Here is a 22,261-nt window from a genome sequence, read left to right as displayed (position 1 = left end):
GTTTACCAATTAAAGGCATAATTAATCTTCCCTCTTACTCTTCTTTCCCCTTAATCTCCTTCTGTACTGTGATTTTTAACATACACCAAAATTTTTGACTCATTTCCTGTGACCACAGGGGACGATAGTGCACAAGTACGTCTTGAAGACTAGCAAGAAGAGTATTTACGTAAACTGCGTAAATACAGACACATCTGGATTGAAAACTTTATATAAAGTGAAAATTGTCTCTGTAGCAGCTCCCCAGTACTTGATTGAGTTTGTGCAGTCTCAAAGAGTGATTTTCAGAGTTTTGTTTATTTTCTTTGATGTGGATCATCACAGTCACCACACCCACCTCAGCCACTATGGTGGCATATACAAATAGTACAATACAAAACATAAACTGACAATACAAACAACAAAACATATCTCGCTGCTTTCACTAGGGAAGACTAAGCGTTAATTTCTTTGTGCCAAACATATCTTGACAGTTGTTCAAGTCATTCATTGGTACAATGACTCTGCCAGCTTTTACAGGCCTGCCCTCATTAACTACGGCAGCCCTTGAGGTACATACAAAATAAACCAACATTACAAAGTGCAAATATCATTAAACAAAACAAAATATAAACCACCGACAGTGTTAATCAAAACATACAAACATCAGACATACATAAACAACCTGCAACATTCTTAATTTAGAAAATTCACTTTGAATAATTTACTTTAAATAGTCTGCAAATTTAAATAATTTAGACAATTTATTTTAATAGTTCACTATCCATTACTCTTTCAAAATGCCTTTCACTCCATATAGCTCTGTCATTGCTGCCACCTCATCTGACCAGTCTTTTGACCGACAGCTATGTTCATATGTGTAGCCACACCGAACTGTTGTCTTGCATGTTAACACAATTCGATAAATATGTTGTTATAAAATCTAATCTTTCATTACATATATGGTTATTACTTGAAACATTTTAGATATCACATTTTTACTTGAAATGTGATTCATTTCAGCACCTGTTTACATGCAACTTGAAGTGATTGAATCAAACATTTCATGAATGTTTACCACATTAAATTATTTAATTGAGGAAAAACAGACACACATATTTCAACACAAATGGTTCACGTTCCTCTTCAGAGTGTGCAGCCTTGCTGAGCTCCTCTCCTGGGGTTTCCTCCTCAGCCTCTCCAACTCGCTCCTCTTCCATAGCCTCCGCTACTGTGTTTTCATGATTTACCTCCTCTGGGGTAAATCATGAAAACAGTCTCTGTAACTTGTTGATCCACCATGGTCTTGCTGTATCGCCTCTTTAATTGACGCTCATGTCGGTCCGATGTTGTGGCGTTTACTTTGCAGTGACCCATATTCAGCGCTGGAAACCAGTCTGGATTGAGCTAATCCATTTCATACGTCGGTTTGCCTTGAAGAGAACATATGGTCCGCTTACTGGCTTCGGCAGGTTTTAAACCTAGTTGTTTCACTAGCCTCTGTAGGCTGAAGCCTTGGCTCTCCTCTAGGGAATCCATAGCTTCTACCAGCCCGACTTGTACCACGCCACTGTCATAAACAACCATGTCAACATCTCGACCCCTGTGGATATCTACATCGTCGACTTGGTAGAGTCGGACAATCTTTTGGTAGCACCCTAGGGCAATGACACAGTGTTGAGCTCCTCCAGGGTTTCCACCAGGCCGCAGTAGTCTCTCCCTGCTGGTCCTGCTCGAGCATGTCCCCAGATCACCACCTCGCTTCTCGCTGGAATCTTGACCCCTCGTCGCTGAGCTGGCCAGACATATCCTGTGAACTCATCCTCCGTGGCAACACCAGTCCTCCGGCAAGGGAAAAAGCCTCCCACCATGCCTGCTGAGACCTCAAGTTTTGGCAGGGCTTCTCAGGGTTACGGAAAACCACATCCCAGCAAGGTCTGAGATAGTATATATATATATATATATATATATATATATATATATATATATATATTTGTAAATCTATTTGTAAATCTATTAAAACACTCCTAATGAACAACTGCAAGGATTGTGAACAGAGTTTTAAACAGACCAATCAGTCGGCTAGTCATAATATCCGGCTGTTTACTAAATTTTGCTTTTTAAAAATTGTTTTGAGATATAACCATAGTCAGATATTAATACATCAATTTGAAAAATAAATTGATGTAATAATGTCGAGGAAAAAAAAAACTAGATGTGGAGAAAATTAAAGTAATTTTGTTATTTTACACACCTTTGGTTCTAAAATGGCATCTGATGTTTAATAATATTCCCTTTTTAGGCCATGCACAGAACCAGCTTCAGTTCATTATTTTTGACAATATAAGAATATATTACTTCTCTACAGATTAAAGGAATAAAGTCAAAGTGTATTCACTATTCCTTTATAACAATTTTAGAAAAATTGTTTATTTGACAAGTTGAAGTTTAAATGAGTCAGTTATTGTGATGTTTTAAAACTTCATGGCATAAAATTTACATTTTACTTCCAATGACAATGTTCATGTTGAAATTTGTTATTCTTTAAAAACCTATCAGATTATTTTACCTTTACTCTGAGACACATCTTCCTATTGTGATCAGGTTGGAACCTCCAATCTTCTACCATGCACAGATCCTACTACAGTAAGCCTACGGATGTGCTATGGATTACCTGGAAGACTGACTGATAGCCTAGAGACACCCCAGAGGGAACAGAACTCCAGACTTCAATAAGAACTATGATCTATTTGTGCTTATTAGCCCAGCCAGCTTGATTCCTACCATGCTGGAGAAAGAGACGTTTTTTTCCATTCTGACGTGGAGGACATGTCTCCAAAAGATCCTCCCACACCAGTCCAAGCACCTACAACACCTGTTGAGAGAGCTAATGCTATTGCTGAAATAACGCCACGGCTGAAAGATGTGGAGAGACGCGTAAAAATAGAGTCAACGCTTTGTCAGCCTTGAGGCAGTGGTTTGAAAACTTGTCTCTGTAATTTGCATGTAGCTATGAATGTCTGCAATGTTTTAACTGCCTCTCATCTAATCACTGCTGGAGGTAGAAACAAGGACCCCAGCCACCGTGTGTGGATAAGCAGGTCCAAGTGATGAATGAAGGTTCAGATGCAAACCTTTTTAAGAGCCTTCAGATGAAGTTCAACGTAAACAGCTCTCTACAAGTAAAAGTTAACACTCGAAATAAAGATTTCAATATTTAAAGTCAACAATGGATTTTTCTGCAATATCTACTCAATTCAATTCAGTTTACATAGCACCAATTCATGTAATCTCAAGGGACTTTACAAAAAAAGGAAATTCAATCCAATCATACATACATTCTGATTGATCCTAGTTATCAAAACAATGTTCAGTTCATTATTCAAGTTCAGTTCATTATTTAAATTTATAAAAAAAATTAAAAAAAAAATTTCTCCATCTCTGGAAATCCAGCAAATTGCTTTGCATTATTGACTTACGTCATTTAGATCTCCCACATTTTCCTCTGAAAAAGTTCTTGAGTAAAAAGCGGTATCATTATTATAAATAGCCTTTCTTTTTCAGATGTCAGCGTTTATTTTCAGATGTCAACTCATTAAAAATACATCCTACTGCTTGGAGATCCAGGAAGACTTAACAGATTATGATATGCTAGATGTCCAGGGCCCTTTCCCATTAGCACTACTTAAAGGTCATGAGGTCTTGGCTTATGGTTTCTGTTCTTCTTGGCTCTGGGTGGGGCTGATGGGAGGAGCATCCTCTCTGGACAGCAAGTTCTGTTTGCGAAAGTGGCAAGCCTGCTCATATGGAGGCCGGATAGGTGGCTGTGTGGGAGGACTGTACTCGTACTCTTTACTAGCATCAAGCTGCACAAAGAAAAGAATCAAAAAGAAAAAAGCCATTCTTTAGATTATTATGCTGATCAGGATCAGCTCTATTGGACAACTAGAGTAGGAATTTCTTCCTCTAAAAGTTTAAAGAAATTCCAAACTACAACCACCATGTTCTCTGTTTACTCATGAGCCGTGCTTCAGTCACATGGTGTTGGAAATTACCAGTTCAGAGTTGTTCCATTTATATTTTTGTAACATGTAACATGCGTGTAACGTGTAACATGCTGGGATAATATATATATATATAAATTAAACTATTATTAAAATTACAACTCAGTTGTTTTCTGACATGAGGGAATTTTAAAATGATTTATTTACAGTTTTCTCCAATTAGACCAATGCCACTTGGACTACGCAGGTCTCATTAAGGAGTGGGAGCCCTTGATTGAAAAAAATAAATAAATCAAACACCACACCACTGAATATGTTATCGGTGTTAATATGATATCGGACTGACAAGGAGACATCATAACCTTCTGTTATTAGGCCAATAATTATTGTGCTCTCCTAGTTTACAAGGATGTTCACAGGAAAAGTATTGTACTGCAACAAACCATTAGCAAATGCCTGTCCTTTAACAACTCATATCTGTGACCAGAACATCCATAATCTTTCAGATTCACATTATTATTGTGAAAATAGTCTGCATTAAATACACACAAAAGGATAACCAAGAACTTCAGTATATTTTTCTCCTGTCTGGAGAATTTTTGTGGTTGTAGTTAAAGATGAATGCACCAGACCTGATCAAGCCACTCCTCACCTGTAGGGGATAGGTTCTGTCCGAGTCAAAGGCACTAAGGTCTCCACATGCTAAGAAGGGAACAATGACACGGTTTGGTCCTTCTAGCTGGTTGAAGTCCACATCTGAAGGACAGAGAGCAGACACCAGACTGAAGACACACAAATACAAGTAATATGGTATTCTTGAACTTTTGTGTAAGAGTCGATGTGCAAGGTACTAGATATGGAACCTGCACTGATCCCTGATGTCATGCCAGGAGCTTCAACCAGATGCAATAGATAATTCAGTCAGTTTTAGACAAAGTTATCAATTTTATTTCTCATAATCACCCTCATACACAAAGATGTGTTTAAGCAAATGACCCCCTGTAGCACAACAGTGTCAAAGGTTTTATAGTTACCATATGAGTGGTCCAGCAGAGGGTTGGACATGTTGGGGATATAACCCTCTGGGGGAGAATAATTCTGGCAAACCACAAAGGCCTCTGCACAAACAACAACACACTTTGAATCAATGAGGAAAAGAGAGAAAAAAAGAAGAAGAAAACACAATAGATCATCTATTTATTTCAACAGCCCGCTCCCTTAAAATTCACCCAACAAAAAAGAGAGAGATTTCCAGCTAAAGGTGCTCTGTGATTGGTCCCAGCTGTGATGGCTCACCGATGCTCGAGTTTCTACTGCTGCGAGGCTTGGCACAAGTCACACTGCTGAAGAAAATCTTCAGCTGAGAGTACAGTAGAGTTACATCTTTACCCCTAAAGATCTGAAACAAGATAGGGACAGACGCATCACTATTTACATGTTACTTGTTTAAATCAAGTCTACCAGCTTGATTTATTGTTTGAATAACTGCAATCAAAACTGCGTCACACAAGTAAAACCTCTAACATGTTAATGAAAAAATTATATTTGACACCAACATTAGTGACTTGGAAAAAAATTAACCCTTGAAACAAGCAAACAACAAATGTATTTCCAGTCAGTCTATGTGGAGTCACAATCATTTGAGCTTTCATGCCGTCAGTCATGGAACATATTGGGTTTGGAAACTCTGGCACCCTTTAAGGTTTGCTCTGTATTTTCTACTGAAAACACACACACTGCTGGTTGGATTAGTAGCACTGGGCATGCTAAATTGTTCATGGGACATGCTAAGGCTAGTTTAAAATGGGACTGTCAAATGATTTTTGTTTAGTTCATAATAGAACCCCATTTTAATGCTCTTCCACAAAGATCCCCTCTGCTACTCATGTAAATAAATAAATAATAACCGCTCTTGACAGGAAGAAAATTGGATTCTGCAAACCCTTCTCAGAACCAGTTAAAATCAGATTTTTAATAAAAGTACAACCCCAACCTCTCATAATGCAGGGATATGCTTAGAAATGCTTTAAACATAAGTTAAAGGTACTTTTATGTTCGCAAAAGCAGGAGTATAAAATGGAATACTACACAAAAGTGAAGCTTCAACATGTTGAAAACTTATTACAAACATTCCCCATCTACCTAAAATTACTTGTTTAAAAAGTAAAAAATAAATAAATAAATAAATAAAACATCTGATCACTGTGATCAGGACATTTCCTAAAAAGCAGAACAAAGATCATATAGCAGTTTATGGACATTTTTGTTCTCAACACGGTTGTAAAATTGCACACAAACTAAAAAGGCAAAGTCAATATTTTGACTGGTCCTAGTCATATTCAAGCATGAGCAGAAAAATCCTCCAATACCCAACATCAGAAAAATTGAAAATAACTCTTCTTTTGCATAAACAACAGGAGTGACATCAAGTAATTCAACTGACCTCATAGTTGTTTGATAGTTTTGATCATGACTGAAACCTTCTTAAGACTTGTACATAAAAAGAGCTGAAAAGTTATCTGTGAAGTTTTTACAGCATTTATTATTGTGCACAATTTTGTCCATCATTGCTTAAGATTAGTCATTTTTATGTTTAAAACAAAAATTTGAATACCATACTGTGTTTTTTTTTTAAAAAAAGAAGAAAGAAAAACTTTTTTCTTCCAAGAATGTGTCAAGTGAACTAACGACTGGAACACACTGAAAACGCCCTGTTAACTACATTCAATGATTAGGAATCTGAAGCATCTATTTCTGAATTTCTGTATTTTTTTTGAGATGGTGGGATGCAGCTGCAGTCTAATCAGTACTTTTAATTCACATTAAATTTGTTGTGTATCTGAAGGGTGGTGAATTTAGAAAGTCTTGGAGAAAGACAAGAGTGATCCAACCTTGGCTACAAAAGTTCCTCCAGGTGTCAGGACGTGAGTGGTGATGTTCAGAGCCTGGAAAACACATAGATGTCAGTGTCACACCACCAGACCTCACAAAGGCAACACCTCTGTACTCACAGCTAATAGGAGCTGAGCCTGGATATACTCATCCACATCATGGAGTCCAGTTACTATGGAGACAAAACAGGAAGAAAATTCAGAAAACGACAGCAAAGAGGACAGGCGGGAGAATGGGGACCTGACCGTCTGGAGCTCCGTCACACACCACCAGGTTAGCTGGCTGCCCCTCGAAGTGACGGATTATCTCTTGAGCTGTGGACACCTGGAGGAAGGAAGAAATGAATATGAGTAACAACACACTCCTCACCTCAGTAACTGTCTTAATATATTAAATGACATTTCAGATCACAAAAACCATATTAGCAAAAACTGCAATCGGTGCACCCCAAGAAATAATCCATTGATTCTTTGTGGACTTGTTGAGCACCTTAGTGATGTCACCCTGAATCTGAGTGACTCCTGGCAGAGGAGCCATGGCCTGCAGGTCCACTGCAACAATCTTCACCTCCTCCTCTCTGTCTCTGCATTGGAAAGAATAGAAGAATCTAGCCAGGATCAATATGAACTTCTAGCGTTTATTGCAGGTTTGAAATCTTGGACAGTTTTCTAAAGATGTAGAATACAGTGGAAGGAGACCTGAGTTTGCGACTGAGAGCCTGACTCCAGCTGCCTGGCGCTGCACAAAGATCCACTGCTCGGCTCACACCTGACACACAGAATAGAAGCAGAGTTGCTATGTCTCCATAGAAACCAGGCTCATATGCATATGATGATATATGTTCAACTTAGTGGATATGGTGAAAATGATATCAATGTTGATAAAATAACAGCATTAATATTTTTGTGTATTTAGTTCATAGCACACTCCAATCATCTTTCTAAGGCTGTGTAATTATATAGATTCTACGATATTTATTTATATTTTTTTCCTTCAGGAAGCACCAATTTTTTATCCACGAGTATCGATACACGAGCCCTTAGGGGTCCATACGCTTATAATTGTCTTTTTAACATGTCTAATTTGTGACGGAACAACATAGCAGGAAGACTCCACCTCCCCGAGTCTCACTTTCAACTGGTGCTTAAAGTGCACATTATAAACTACACACCGGTTTTTAAATTGTGTTAATATGCCAAGTATAACCGGAGTTATGCTACAATAAGTAAATCATATTTTTCCGGATGTCAGAGAAATGTCAAAAACCGGTTTTCTGGGAATGTGAAAAAGAATGAGCTTATAAACAAAAAAAATTAATCACAACATTAGATTCCTTTGTTATTGAAAATCTAATACATCAACAAATAACAATGGGCTGTATTTTGTTGCTATGAAATTAATTAAAGTTGCTCAAGTAACCGTGAAAGAATAGCTACAACACGGTAGCGGAGTGAACGAAGTAGCGGCAAATACAGTGAGATTGCAAAATTGATGCACAGTTTGGACATTGGAGCGATCGGTGGCATCCACTTAGTAATTTGTTTTTAGCTTAGTGGTTTCTGTTCTGTATATAAAGGACTATAAGTCCATACAGGATTTTCTTTTTTTTTTTAACAGAAACCAAACATCCATAACAGAAGAGTGAGTGGGTGGTAGAGGAGGGTTTGGATCAATCATTCTTATTAGCAACTGACAAAGAGCATCAGAGACTGAGTACGATATCATCCTGGCAGTCAGAGAGGCAGCTACTCAGACATCTAATCAGGGGCATAGCAGTGCAAGGTGAGGCAGAGTAACTCCCCCAGCAGATAGTAGTAAACAGCTTCCAGCCATGGCTACTTCAGGGAGTCGAGATAGAAAAGCCTACCATAATCCAAAAGACCTTTTTTTACTCCCTCCCCAAACAATAACACATTTTTTTGTCACCTTGTTTTGATATTTTGTCAAAAATTGTATACAAACGAATAAGGAATTGCCTTCATTTTCATGCTAGCAATGTTATAACACTATTTTGCTTGCAATATTTTTGCATCAGTTTAAGAAATTTAGAGTACATATTGTCATTCTAAATTATAAAAGCCATTCGTTATGAATATTTGAGTTTCAGAGTGAAAAAATTCAAATTCTTCCAAATTGGATTTTATGTTTTTCTGTGACTCAAGGTCCAAAATGTAACCACAGTATGTCCAAAAGAAAAAAATAAGTGCAATCAATTGCGTATTGAGAGTCTACAGAGGCTGATAATCTCCCCACTCAGCTCCTGGACCACTGTTGAAACTTTGAGTTTCAACACACATTCATCTAATGCATTCCACTGCAGCTCCGGCTGGATGTCTTCTGGTTTTCTTCCATAACAACTACATGTTCAGAGTCCAAAACTAATAGTTGTTCAATAGAAGGATTTTCTTCCTGAGCTGTGGATCTCTCGAGCTCCTCCAGAGACTCCATGTTCTTCTGTCAGTTCAGGTGGATCTCCATGTTCTAGTAGGTCTCCAGCCAGTCCATCCTGTCTCCATGTCCAGATGGAGGATCAATCAGAACACTGGGATGTTATTTTCTTCCATGGTGATGCAAACAAAATCCCATCACCACACACCATCAGAGGTTCTTCAGAGAACCTCTGGCGTCAGAGATTCTTTGAAGAACCTCTGACGCCAGCTGCATTGAGACTGATGTTACTATGCACACAGATGGACTGTGTTTACTGATAAGGTTGCTTCTGAAGGGCAAACTGGAGTTTATTTTGGGATATTGGACTAAAAACTGGCTCAATACCACCCAGACTTTCCAGACCTTTGTAGAAACACTGGTTCCATCTATTCCTTTCCTTTCACTCCACAAATAAACAGTACTTCATGTTGTTTAACAACAAATTGAAATAAAATGTTCTGTATTAATCCTCTCCTGTCGTGGTTTGGTGACTTGAGGGTGGGTGTCACCTGAAAACAGGTTGAACTGCTGGTCCAGCTGCAGTAGCTTGAAAGCGCTCCTGGCCCTCCAGCCCTCTTCCTTAGCCAGACGGTAGTATATGTCCCGCTTGTCTTTGGAGGACCGCCCCATCCTGGACCTGGAACAAGACCCGCAGAACCAGAGACAGATCAGTCAGGATTCTGCTGCCGTCACATCACTCCCACAAAGAGAACAGAAACCGGTAGGTCACTACACGAGATGTAAAGGCTTTTAACCCGGGGCGGCCTGATAACCTTTTATTGATCCCCTAAGGGGGAAACATTTTGTTTGTCCATGCATAACACACAATTAATTTAAAATAAAGTAATAAAAATAAATATACAAAAACTAACAATGAACAGTGATAGTCCTAAGGACACAAAATCAGGTTTTCAAAAATACAGAGACAGAAAAAAAAAGACAAGAGTGTCAATTTGTAACCCAGTTTTTCTCCAAGAGTGGTGGGTAGACTGTGGGAAATTGCATCCATTTAGCATAGTTAGCTTAGCTACAGACTACTATTTGTCTCCTTTTCACTAGCATTTACAAATAAGGGGGAAAAAGTTACCAACAATGTAGGAGCCATTTCTATTTTCAGTTAAATCTTAGAATTTAGACTAAGGTTTAACTTAGTCTAAATACCATACCAACTTTATTTATGAAGCACTTTATACACCGACAGGACCAAAGTGTTATACACAATCATAAATACAATGCGATTACAAATGACAGGATGTTTCTGGCTGAGCTTCCACAACAACTAGAAATAATTGTTATTTTAGGCACATTTGTGATAGTTTTCTATCCGTTTAGTGTGCTTTTTTCCCACTACTATAATCCGACTCGAATTTTGGCTTTTTTCTCGACCAAAATGCCTCCAAATGTCAAATTGTCTGCACAACAAAGGTCTGCTTCTTGTGCTACATCCCCGCCTCATGGTGACTCTCCCTCCTGCCCGGATGATCTCGCTGATGGCACTCCTTCCTCGGCCTTTAAAAACGAGCTGCTATCGGCACTCTGGGTTGAAATGACACTCATTTTCAAAACCGAACTCCGTGCAGCTCTTACTGAAAACTTGTCGAGTATAAAGGCTGAGCTCCTGGCAGTGAAGTCAGAATTAACTAGCCACATTACAACCATTCAGCTGGATCTGCGCGCTTTGAAGAATACCGGAGGCGAGTTGGAGACATCATGAGCGGGGTGTCCAAAGTCGGTCCTCGAGGGCCGGCATCCTGCATGTTTTAGTTCTCTCCCTGGTTTAACGCACCTGGATCAAATGATGGGTCGTTAGAAGGCCTAAGAATAGTTGTTGGCACTACCAGGGAGAGAACTAAAACGTGCAGGATGCCGGCCCTCGAGGAAAGACTTTGGACACCCCTGCTACATGCATCGACGATATCACTACGCTACAGGCTAAGGTGGAGTAGCTGTCTGTGGACTTTAAAGGATTACACAATAAATGTGATGGCCTAGAGGCCAGATCTTGCTGCAACAATTTGCGGCTGACAGGCATTTCAAAGGATTTTTCCACCTCATCTACAGCCATTTCCACTTTGCTTAAGGAGGCTTTTCAGTTGGAGAAGGAGCCATTGGTGGACCGTGTCCATTGTACTCGCCAACCGAGCGACCTTGTCCTATTGTTGTTCGCCTGTTGTTTGGACTGTGAGAACATACTGCTTCGTGCTAGGACCCAGCAGTGGATTATGATTGGAGATGCACGCTTCTCTGTTTTCCCTGACCACATGCCGAGGACAGCCCGTGCCCACACCGCCTTTAATGATGTCCACTGACAGCTTTGCGAGAATCCAGAGATTTGTTTCGGTCTGCTCTATCCAGCACAACTCCGAGTCACACACAATGGTACGGAGAAGGAGTTTAATTCACCAGAAGAGGCCAGCATCTTCAGCAGGTCACTCAAGACATGAGAGAACTTTGCAAACGTACACAACTTTGAATAAGTAACTATGTGTTACATTTACATTTCTCTTGTATCTTCTTCTGCAGTATACTTGGAACATGTCTACTAATGATAATAATGTGAATATCCCACAAACGGGGTCTTCTGTGAGATTTTTGAGCTGGAGGATTAAAGGTATGGGCAGCCCAATTAAGAGATCAAGGATTTCAGTACATTTGAAATGTGTTAAAGCTGACCTAGTGTTTTTATAGGTTACCCATATGTGCACTAAAGATCAGGTCAGGCTAAAATGTCCTTGGATTTCTGATGTATTTCATTCAAATTTAAATTCTAAAGCCAGGAGGGTTGCGATTTTAGTTGGCAAATCAATTCAGTTTTCAACTTCTAAAATTATATTAGATAAAAATGGCAGAAACTTAATTGTCACTGGCACTTTATTTCATGTCCCAATTCTGTCAGTGAATATATATGTCCCCCCAACTTTGATGATTTTAATTTTATGAATAAGCTATTTGAATGTCTTCCCTCTTTAGATAATAATCTCCTTATAGTATGCGGGGATATGAATTGTGTCATGGATCCCAATCTAGATCGGTCTGACCCGCGCACTTTAGTCCCCTCATTAATGTCTAAAGCTCTCTCAGAATTTATGTCAAAAAATGGTTGCATTGATCCCTGGAGATTTTACAATCCCCAAAGCAAGAAATTTTTCTTCTTGCATCGGTCTTTCTCTTGTATTGATTGCTTTTTTGTCAACGCTAAACTAATTCCAAATGTTTAATCTGTTAATTATCACCCTATTGTCATTTCTGATCATGCCCCTCTTTCATTAGATATTAAGTTTGCTTTTCAACATCAAGATGTCACACCTTGAATATTCAACCCTTTACTTCTTTCAGATGAAATTAATCAGTTTCTTGACCGTCTCAAGTTCCCTGTGATAAACCCAAATGTTGCTAAGGAACTTGACTTGCCTCTAACCAGGGAGGAGATTGTGGCTGCTGTGAAAAGAATGCAAAGCAATAAAGCTCCCAGTCCATATGGATTCCCTGTTGAATTTTTTTTTATTTTTTTGTTACAGGACAAGCTATCCCTGATATTACATGCGGTATATAAGGAACAACATTTGCATCAGGGAAGTCTCCCGCATACTTTAACACAAGCCTCTATTAGTCTCCTCTTAAAAGAGATAAAAATCCAGATCTTTGTAGCTCATACAGACCTCTCTCCTTAATAAACGTGGATGCTAAGATCCTTGCTAAAGCTTTTGCACATCGTCTGGAAAGTATAGTACCAACTATTGTTTCACACGAGCAAACTGAATTTGTTAAGGGGAGGCAATTATTTTTTAAATCCATACACTCCTGCATATTATTTACTCTAAAACCACCACTGAAATACCTGAAATCGTGATCTCGGTTGACGCTGAGAAAGAGTTCGACAGAATTGAATGGGAGTTCTTATTTGCAGTTTTAAGGAAATTTGGACTGAGTGATGCATTCGTTTCTTGGACAGGTCTCTTTTATATTTCTCCTCATGCAGTGTCTCCTCCAATGGTATTCAATCCAATTTTTTAAAACTTTTCCGTGGCACTAGACAGGGATGCCCGTTATCCCCTCTATTGATTGCACTGGCCATAGAACCTCTGTCAATCTTTCTAAGGTCCTCCAACACTTTTATTGGAATTTCCCACAGAATTCAAACTATTGCTTTATGCTGACAATTTATTGTTGTATGTCTCAAATCCCACTCTCCATTTTGTCCATCTTATCTGCTTTTCAGAGATTTGGATCTTTTTCAGGTTACAGAGTAAATATTGTTAAAAGTGAATGCTATCCTATTAACGCAGCTGCTTTAAAGCTTTCACACTCAGGCATTCCGTTTAAGTTGAGCTCCTCTGGTTTTAAGTACCAGGGCATCAGTGTACCGTGGGTGTTTCGCAGTATAAATAGGTAGGTTTTAGGTAGCTCATTATGCATAAGGGTGGTCATGTGTTTTTTTTTGTTTTGTTTTTTTTTACCAGTAATCAGACAGACAGTCTTTGCCAGTCTACCAATTAGTCATCAGTAAATCAGTCAGAGAACAAGTGCAGGAATCAGAGCAGGAGAACCAGCAGAATCCTGTGATGCCTGTAACTCGTTTACCTGAATATGGAATAAAGCAACAAAGAACTTTTGACTTTTTTGATCTTTTTGGACTGCATAAGCCAGAAACCCATGAAGCATCAGGTTTGAGTTGGATTCACCTTTTGTTTTAATCACCTTTAAGTCTTAGGTTTGTTGATTTTTAAATTTGAGTTTTGGACAAATAGTCACTACAAACATATTCATAAGTCCCTAAACATTTTACCATACTTAACAACTGGTGAGTCAGTCAGCAGCAGTTCTAACCCCGATACCAGCATTCCCTTTGACCCCTGTCCCAGTGTAAAATGTGAGCAATGACAAGCTAGTCAGCATCATTCTAGTGAGTCTATAGGGATTTATCTGTGTCTTTGCTCTTTTTACAATTACACAGCAAGAACTATATATATATATATATATATATATATATATATATATATATATATATATATATATATATATATATATATATATATATATATATATATATATATATATATATATATATATATATATATATATATATATATATATATATATATATTACTGACAGAAATTCAAACAATCGTTACAATTAGTAATAATAAAAACAGCTTTCTGCCCGGCCTGGAGCCAGTCCATTCAGTTTTACCTCAACTTACATTTAAATTACAGATATCTTTTGCCACTTCCCTCCTGACCCATCCTCCAAATAAAAGTAAGAGTCTAAAATTCACCGCATTAGGTCTAGTTGCGAAGCTCTGTATGAACCACAGGAATAACTTGCAGTCGAGCTTTCAGAAGTGCATGTTGAGGAGCAGTGAGAATCATTTATCTTTGTGAACAAAGAATTATGTGCGGTGTTTACATCTCAACAAGCTGCCCAGTGTGTGGCTCTGCCTTCCCTGTAAACTTTATATATGCGTTTCCGGTTGGCCGGATTGTTATTTGAACTTTTACAAAGTAAACTTGCCAGCGCCTTAAAATCTTACATTTAAATGTTAAACAATTTCAAATATTTTCATTTATGTATGCTAAAATCATTAAATCAAATTTAGCAGCATTGATCATCTCAATAAACAAATGTTACATTTTTATATGTGTGAAAAAATATTTGCATTTATGGGGCCCCTGAAGGCCTGGGGGTCCTTATGGAGCTACTGACTTCATTTGGATTAAACAGAAGTGCAAATAATTGATATTCATTTTAATTGTATTTATTTTGATTTGTTATTTTTAAGACTAGTTGTGGGTTTAAATAGCATTTCACTTGCAATATTATTATGTTTTTCCCCATAATATTTTTACTTTTCCTGTCTACTTAACATCTTTTAATACAAAACCATGATGGATCGCCTCGGCACCCTGACCACCGGGCTTAGCAAGTTTTCTGAGGGAAACCTATGCTGGACATTTCTCCAAAACATTAAGTTATTTGTACCAGCAGAACTGACAAATGTAAAGGTAATTTTATTTATATAACACCTTTTCAGCAGCAAGGCAATACAAAGTGCTTTACAGAAATTAAAAGGAAATACAAACAAAGTAACAAACCAAAAGAAAGAGCAAAAGATGAAAAAGCTAATAATGTTGATCCAAAGTATATAAACTAGATACTCCTATTCAGGGTTGCTAGATAAGTATAAGTAAGTATCCTCTCATCTAATTCCTTTTCTGGTTTGGGAGAATAGGAGTCTAAAAAGTAGTTGCTAATGTAGTTTTTCTGGATTCCAAGTTCTAACCCCTGTTCTGGGTAGCTAAATAAGTGTAAGTAAGCAAGTATCCTCTGGACTTCTGGTTTGCCAGATAAGTACAAGAGAATATTCTCTGGACTTTCTAAGTATGCTCTAAATTTGTGAAAGTAATTAGTACTCCATAGTTTCTAAGTAATAATAAAAACTAAGTGTTCATGTTCTGAAAGAACTTTTTCTGGATTCTTTGTTTATTCGAATTCCTTTTCTGGGTTGCAATAACAGGGGTCTGTCTGCATAATAATCTAAAAATGAATCTAATATTGGTCTAAATAGTGAGTACTCTACAGTTTCTAAAAAATAAGCTAAAGAGTGACTAATAAACTAGAGTCTCTGTATTCCAAGTTTGTTCTAATTCCTTTTCACAGTTTCTAACAAAATAAAATAAAAAGAGGAAAGTACACATTAGGGCACATGGCAACATTCAGACAAAACAAAGGACAAAACAAAAACATGAGCGAAGGCGGTGTCATCATGGGGCCATTAATTCATGTTGCTCAGCATCTCGGCAGAAGTCCGATAAGATGTTGCAGGGTTTCCCCCAGAGAACTTGCTTAGCCCGGTGGTCGGGGTGCCGAGGCAGTCCACCGGGGATCCACCATGTTTTTGCAATAAAAGATGTTAAGTAGACGGGAAATATATAAAATATTATTGGGTAAGTATATGTTACAGGAAAACAGCGTCAGTGCAACTATTTCTAAACCCACAATTAGTCTTAAAACTATCAAATTAAAATATACAATTAAAATTAATAACATTTCTTTGCACTTCTGTTTAATCCAAATTAAGTCAGTGGCTCCATTAGAACCTCCAGGACTTCAGGGGCCATGCTGATATTTTAACATAGACCATAGATACATAAATGTAACATTTGTTTATTGAGCTCATCAATGGTGCTAAATTTGACTCAGTAGTTTCAGCTTACATACATTTAAATATTTTATATTGTTTAACATTTATATGTAAGATTTTGAGAAGCTGGTAAGTTTACTTTGTAAAAGTTCAAAGAACAATATTTGTCACTTCCACCTCTTCTTGTTCTTAACGGCGATAAAGAGTTTGTTAAACTGCTGGTGTATAGTCAGCTTTAATGTCGATTTTTGAACTTGTTCTTCTTACAATTTCACTTAGTCCCATTGACATAACACCACTGTCGAACTCGCTGGCTGACCCTTTCCTTCGCAGTAGAAATGAGATAATTAAATAAATTCTTAACTTAAATGACCCTTACAGCCACTTGTGAAAGTTACGCTTTCATGCAGCGTCTTCTTTTTCTTTGGTTCCCTAGCAACATGCTGGATTCCACTAATTTAACCTTTCAAAATAAGAGTCGTAATAACAAAAAATATAAATAATAAAATAAAACATGTCAATCAAAATAACGGCAGTAAAAATATTCATAGTTAAGATTGTTTTGTTACCATAGCTACAATCTGATGCTCTGAGTTTAATCTTTGAGTTGGATCTCTATTTGTTCACAAATACAAATGAGTAAACTTCAATTATAACTTATTCCTTTTTAATTTGGCCAATTAAACTACTCCCCCTCCCCCAGATTAAATCTAGCCAACCCAGTCTCACTCCCAACTCGTCATATATTGACGTTGATCCAACATAGTAGATGTTAGAGGTCCTGATGTTTTTAGCAACAAGAGGGCCCCATAAGTCAAATTCTGCTCCAGGCCTCATAAAGGATTGGACTGGCCCTGCAGTATGAGCTAAATCTGCTGCACTGCGCAGTGATGCACAACAAAGGGGAGATTTAATTCAATTCTGCTAATGTGGCTTTAGTAGCTCTTCCATTTCGTGTCTGTTGAGTTTTAACAAGGGAACACAGAACTATTTTGGTTGGTCGAGTTTATGGACAAGTTTCTCAGATCTCCATGCGGCTGTGCGCATTAACTCTGGCTGACTAAGTGGACAAAGCATTTGATATGGTTTGATGGATCATGTAACCGGAAAAATAACACTAAAAATAATATAAAATCAGCGTGATGCGTGACTGCAATTGGAGGCCAAAAGCTCCTCACAGGACTGAACCTGCATGATGAGTGATTAGCGCTGGTTGGTTAACCACTTACGTGTATGTGTTCCCCAACCAGTAACACATATATAAACTTTATCAGCGCAGACACAGCCGGGCACTGGGCAGCGTGTTGAGATGGAAATGCCGCACAAAATTCTTTGTCCCCAAAGATAAATCATTCTCACCGCTCATTCAACGCACCTCTGAAAGCGGTACTTTTGCTTTTACTAGACTGCATCTTTGTGGGGGTTTTTTTGGTTGTTGTTGTTGTTTTGTTTTTCTGTACTTTTATTTAAGTATATTGTTTGAGTACTTTCTCCACCACTGGCTTTATAACAATATTCAAATGAAAAAAATTGGAGCAAAATGTGCTACCCACCCACGTATTTACCAGGAAGGAAATTTTGATAGAGTTTTGGTAGATCAACATGTGCTACCATAGATGTGTATTTTATGAAGGTAGGATTCTAATACATTTATATATTTTTGTGTATCTACATGTACTAGCTTTACATATTCTCGGGAAGGATTTTAGTGCCTTTACACAAGCAGGTATTTTTAAACGGGAATTCAGATGCTTTGAGAAAAGATTTTGTCATTCACATATTTTTCAAATGCTACGTTGTCGCTGCTAAGCGCCACTTAAACCCCATCATTTAAATATAATAATCGGAAATCAGTATTTAACATTGACACTAACTGGTGAGGTATTTGACGGTAGCGGTTTTCAAAAGATGGCACCAACAGATAGACATAGCTCTCTAGATGTACTAAGGTAGAAAAATATGACGAGGAAGCACAGATAATCAAAACACCGGTTTGTTAAATAATTCAGCTTTCCTCCTGAAAAACCTATCGGTTTTTCTACTCATCTCTGTTGTCTTCATCTAGTCTGGAAAGCCGTGGTTCACCAATGTATTATTTTAAAGATGGAAACAACAATTCCGCTTCAATATTTAATTTTACTCACCCTCCACCTACTGTCGTCAACGATACAACTCTTCTTGTTCTTCTTCTTCTTGGATTTACTGGAGGTTGGCAATAAACTTTAAGTAGCATTACCGCCACTTACTGGTATGGAGTGTGGTTCGTGATGGTCTATCTATTTATATATATAAATTCTACAATAAATAAATAAACTAACCCTACCTATACATATAAATATTTGTATTATATGGGTGGATGGCAACCAACCTTAGGTGCATTTACAGACAGGAATGTGGTCATCAATAATCTCAGAAGGAATTTAATAATACACACCTCAATGGTATGCACGAATGCGCAAATTCACATCCAAACACACTCACACGCACGCACACACACACACACATATATATATTACAAGGCGTGTACAAACGTACTGTACTTAATATATACATGCATATATATATATATATGTTTGTGTATGTAACCGGATCCTTTCTGCGTTGTGCAGGTTTTCAGTGATCAGGCTGTGAGATGGTTTCTCTTTTAATGGATGATTTCTCGATTTATTCTGACGAGAAAAACATACACAAAAACAACCGTGTTATAGGCTGTCCGCTCCAAGTCCTCTCCCGCAGGACAACATGACAAAAAAGGCGGGACCATGTCTCACAACATTAAACAAAATAAACCTTTTTTACACAACATACCTGACGAAAATATCAAACAGAAAAACAACCGTGGGATTGGCTGCCCGCTCCAAGTCCTACACAAACAAAACTACATAACAGAAATTAATTTAATAAATCTATAAATAAACTGGATGTATTTAGATAGAAAATAAATAGGACACACCTCTCCCGCAGGACAACATGTCCAAAGGGGAGGGCCTAGGGACACAAACATTTTAAAGACAAAACCATAGAAGAAGAAATAAAACACCACCCGACTCACCCAGAAAGCGGTCACGATTGTGGGAGATGTAAACCATACTGCCCACAAACTGTTCAGTGTCCTGCCCTCCGGGAAAAGATTTAGAAGCCTCTGCTCCCGCACCACCAGACTCTCCAACAGTTTCATCCATCAGGCTGTGAGGATGCTGAACTCCCTCCCCTCAGTATCAAAGCGGCCAAGAAGATGAAGAAGAAACCCAGAACCTTGCACAACTGCCCTTCCTCCTAACACAGAGGGCAAATTTGGCACTTTAACTCTGCACTTCCGCCACTTTTTTATCTGTATATCTCTCTATATACTTATATATATATATATATATATATATATGTATATATATATATATATATATATATATATATATATATATATATATATATATATATATATATATATATATATATATATATATATATATATATATACATTCTCAGTTGTAAAACTTTTTACGCCATATGTCTAGTTATTGTACATCTATTTATTAATTGCTTAGGATAATTTTTTTTAGTTAGACTGTGACTTTTATTGTTACTCAATATTAGTAACGCCCTGTTTTGTATCACTGTGGGATAGTGAGAAACGTCATTTCGATTCCCTTGTATGTCTGGACATGTAAGAGGAATTGACAATAAAGCTGATTGATTGATTGATTGATTGATTGATTGATTGATTGATTGATTGATTGATTGATTGATTGATTGATTGATTGATTGATTGATTGATTGATTGATTGATTGATTGATTGATTGATTGATTGATTGATTGATTGATTGATTGAAAAAGGAGGGGCTACCGTTCTTAAAGTAACATGTTCAAAACAATGACAGCTTTTCGGTCAGGTAGAGAACAATACAAATAACCAAAACAAAGACATTTAAAAACTCAATTTTAAATCTGTTTTCTGATTCAGAGGTTAATAAGTGGAGAACTGTTTACCTTAAATACCCTCTCCTAAAGCTAAAAAAGTTCATTTTAAAATTCTCAATAACATTTTCCCACCCAGGGAACTATTAAGATTAAGATTCAACTTTGATACCAACAGCTGTACCTTTTGTGACAATGACATTGAAACTACAGATCATCTCTTTTTCTATTGTGCGCATACTGGAACATTTTGGAGAAACATTCAGGACTGGATCTCATCAAAAATTTCCCTACATCATCCCTTAAAAAGAGAGGATATAATTTTTGGAACCACCCACAGACAGATGAATTGACCTCATTATTAACAACCTGCTGATCCTTGCCAAATTCTTCATCCACTCCTGTAAATGGGGAAATAGAAATCCTGACTTTTCAGCCTTTAAAAACCTCCTAATGGTCAGAACCTTAAAACTGTTGAAAAACAAGCAGGGAATACAATTTTTGAACGCCTATAATGATCTAAATTTATTTGAGAATTAATGCCCCTTTGTCTTCTGCTTTCCCTCTGTTTGATGTCTGATTAACTTTAATTTATATTTTTATTTATTTATATTTTTATTGTTTTATAATTATGTGTGCCATAAGCCTGTAAGACTTGTTTTCTTCTTGTATGTACATGCCACGTGTTATTGTAAACTTGTTCAAAATTATTTAATAAAAAAAAAGGAAAAAAAAGACAAGAACAACTTTCCCTGCTATGCTGTTAAGAAAAATAATAGTTAGGTTTTCAAAAACTAGAGGGATAAGAGAGAAAGGTAAATGTGTCAATTTGTAACCCAGCTTTTCCCCGAGAGGTGGGCAGACTGTCAACCATTACCATTATCAACCATTCAGCATAGTTAGCTTAGCTACAGACTACTGTTTGCCCCCATTTCACTAACATTTAATGAATTAAGGAAAGAAATGACCAACATATTCATATATTGAATTTGTCCCTGTACCTTTTTATCACATTTAATAACAGATGAGTCAGTCAGCAGCAGCTTAAACCCACGTCCCTCCTGACCCGTCCTCTCCTAAGTGAAATTAAAGCTGTAGTATGTGACTTTTAGAATTTTTTATTTTTTACATATTTGTTAAAACTGCCATTATATTGTATGGCATGAGAGATAATCTGTGAAAAATCTATTTCCTCTGCTGTCTCCCAGTGCTATCTAGAAACAACTAATCAGAGACAGGAGAGTTTTAGTGCTGTCAATCACAATCTCATGTGGCTTCTCATCCCTATGCTGCAGCTAACGCAGCCTGTTGTGAATGCTCAGTCTAGTTAACATAGCTACCAATAACAGCAGATAAACATTTTTACTGTAATGACAAGTTGTTTCTCCACCTTTAGCACATTTAGCAGTGAATGAATGAGATTCATAGACAGCACTAAGACTGACCTACTGGTTCTGATTGGTTGTTTAGGTTGGAACGTTGGATTTCTTTAGCTAGTAGGCTAATAATAGCTCAGGGAGGAGACTGATTGCTTCCACAGATTATCTCTTATAATAAACTGTCACGACATGGTGACAGCTTTAATAAATATGGAAAAAAACATATATATTTTAATTAGTTATATACTGCAGCTGGAATAAAATGCAATTACATAGCATTTTTTGTCTGGATTGCTTCATGTATATTCTGCATGTTGCCTATGACTGTTGCTCATGAGGAGAGACATTTCAGTAATCTAAAACTAAGAGAAAAAATTTAAGCCACCACTTGCATACTGTATGTCAACTGTTTCATGTAAAGTTCATGAGTAGTAAAGATTGTCCTAGTATCAGTATTGGACCAAAGAAAGCAAGGTTAAAATTGTGACGCTTTTGATGGGTCAGAGGGACTCAATTTAATTT

At 37.4% G+C, this 22,261-nt stretch overlaps 1 protein-coding gene across 1 annotated transcript; it reads right to left on the bottom strand.

Moving 5' to 3' along the window:
• Positions 1–278: 278 nt before the first annotated feature.
• On the bottom strand, positions 279–18,676 carry ftsj1 (FtsJ RNA 2'-O-methyltransferase 1). The gene is made up of 11 exons (XM_044125655.1): positions 18,592–18,676; positions 9,815–9,942; positions 7,574–7,643; positions 7,365–7,458; positions 7,121–7,199; positions 6,995–7,047; positions 6,875–6,928; positions 5,280–5,382; positions 5,018–5,101; positions 4,636–4,739; positions 279–3,845 (listed from the first exon to the last, which is right to left on the bottom strand). The coding sequence occupies exons 2-11, from the start codon at positions 9,933–9,935 to the stop codon at positions 3,687–3,689; spliced, it is 921 nt and encodes a 306-aa protein (XP_043981590.1). The 5' UTR covers positions 9,936–9,942; positions 18,592–18,676; the 3' UTR covers positions 279–3,686.
• Positions 18,677–22,261: the final 3,585 nt, after the last annotated feature.

This window comes from Gambusia affinis, linkage group LG08 (assembly GCF_019740435.1).
Source record: "Gambusia affinis linkage group LG08, SWU_Gaff_1.0, whole genome shotgun sequence".
In the NCBI taxonomy this organism is placed as follows: domain Eukaryota; kingdom Metazoa; phylum Chordata; class Actinopteri; order Cyprinodontiformes; family Poeciliidae; genus Gambusia; species Gambusia affinis.
Note: the sequence above shows the minus strand (reverse complement) of the source record. Positions and strands in the feature narration are given on the sequence as shown.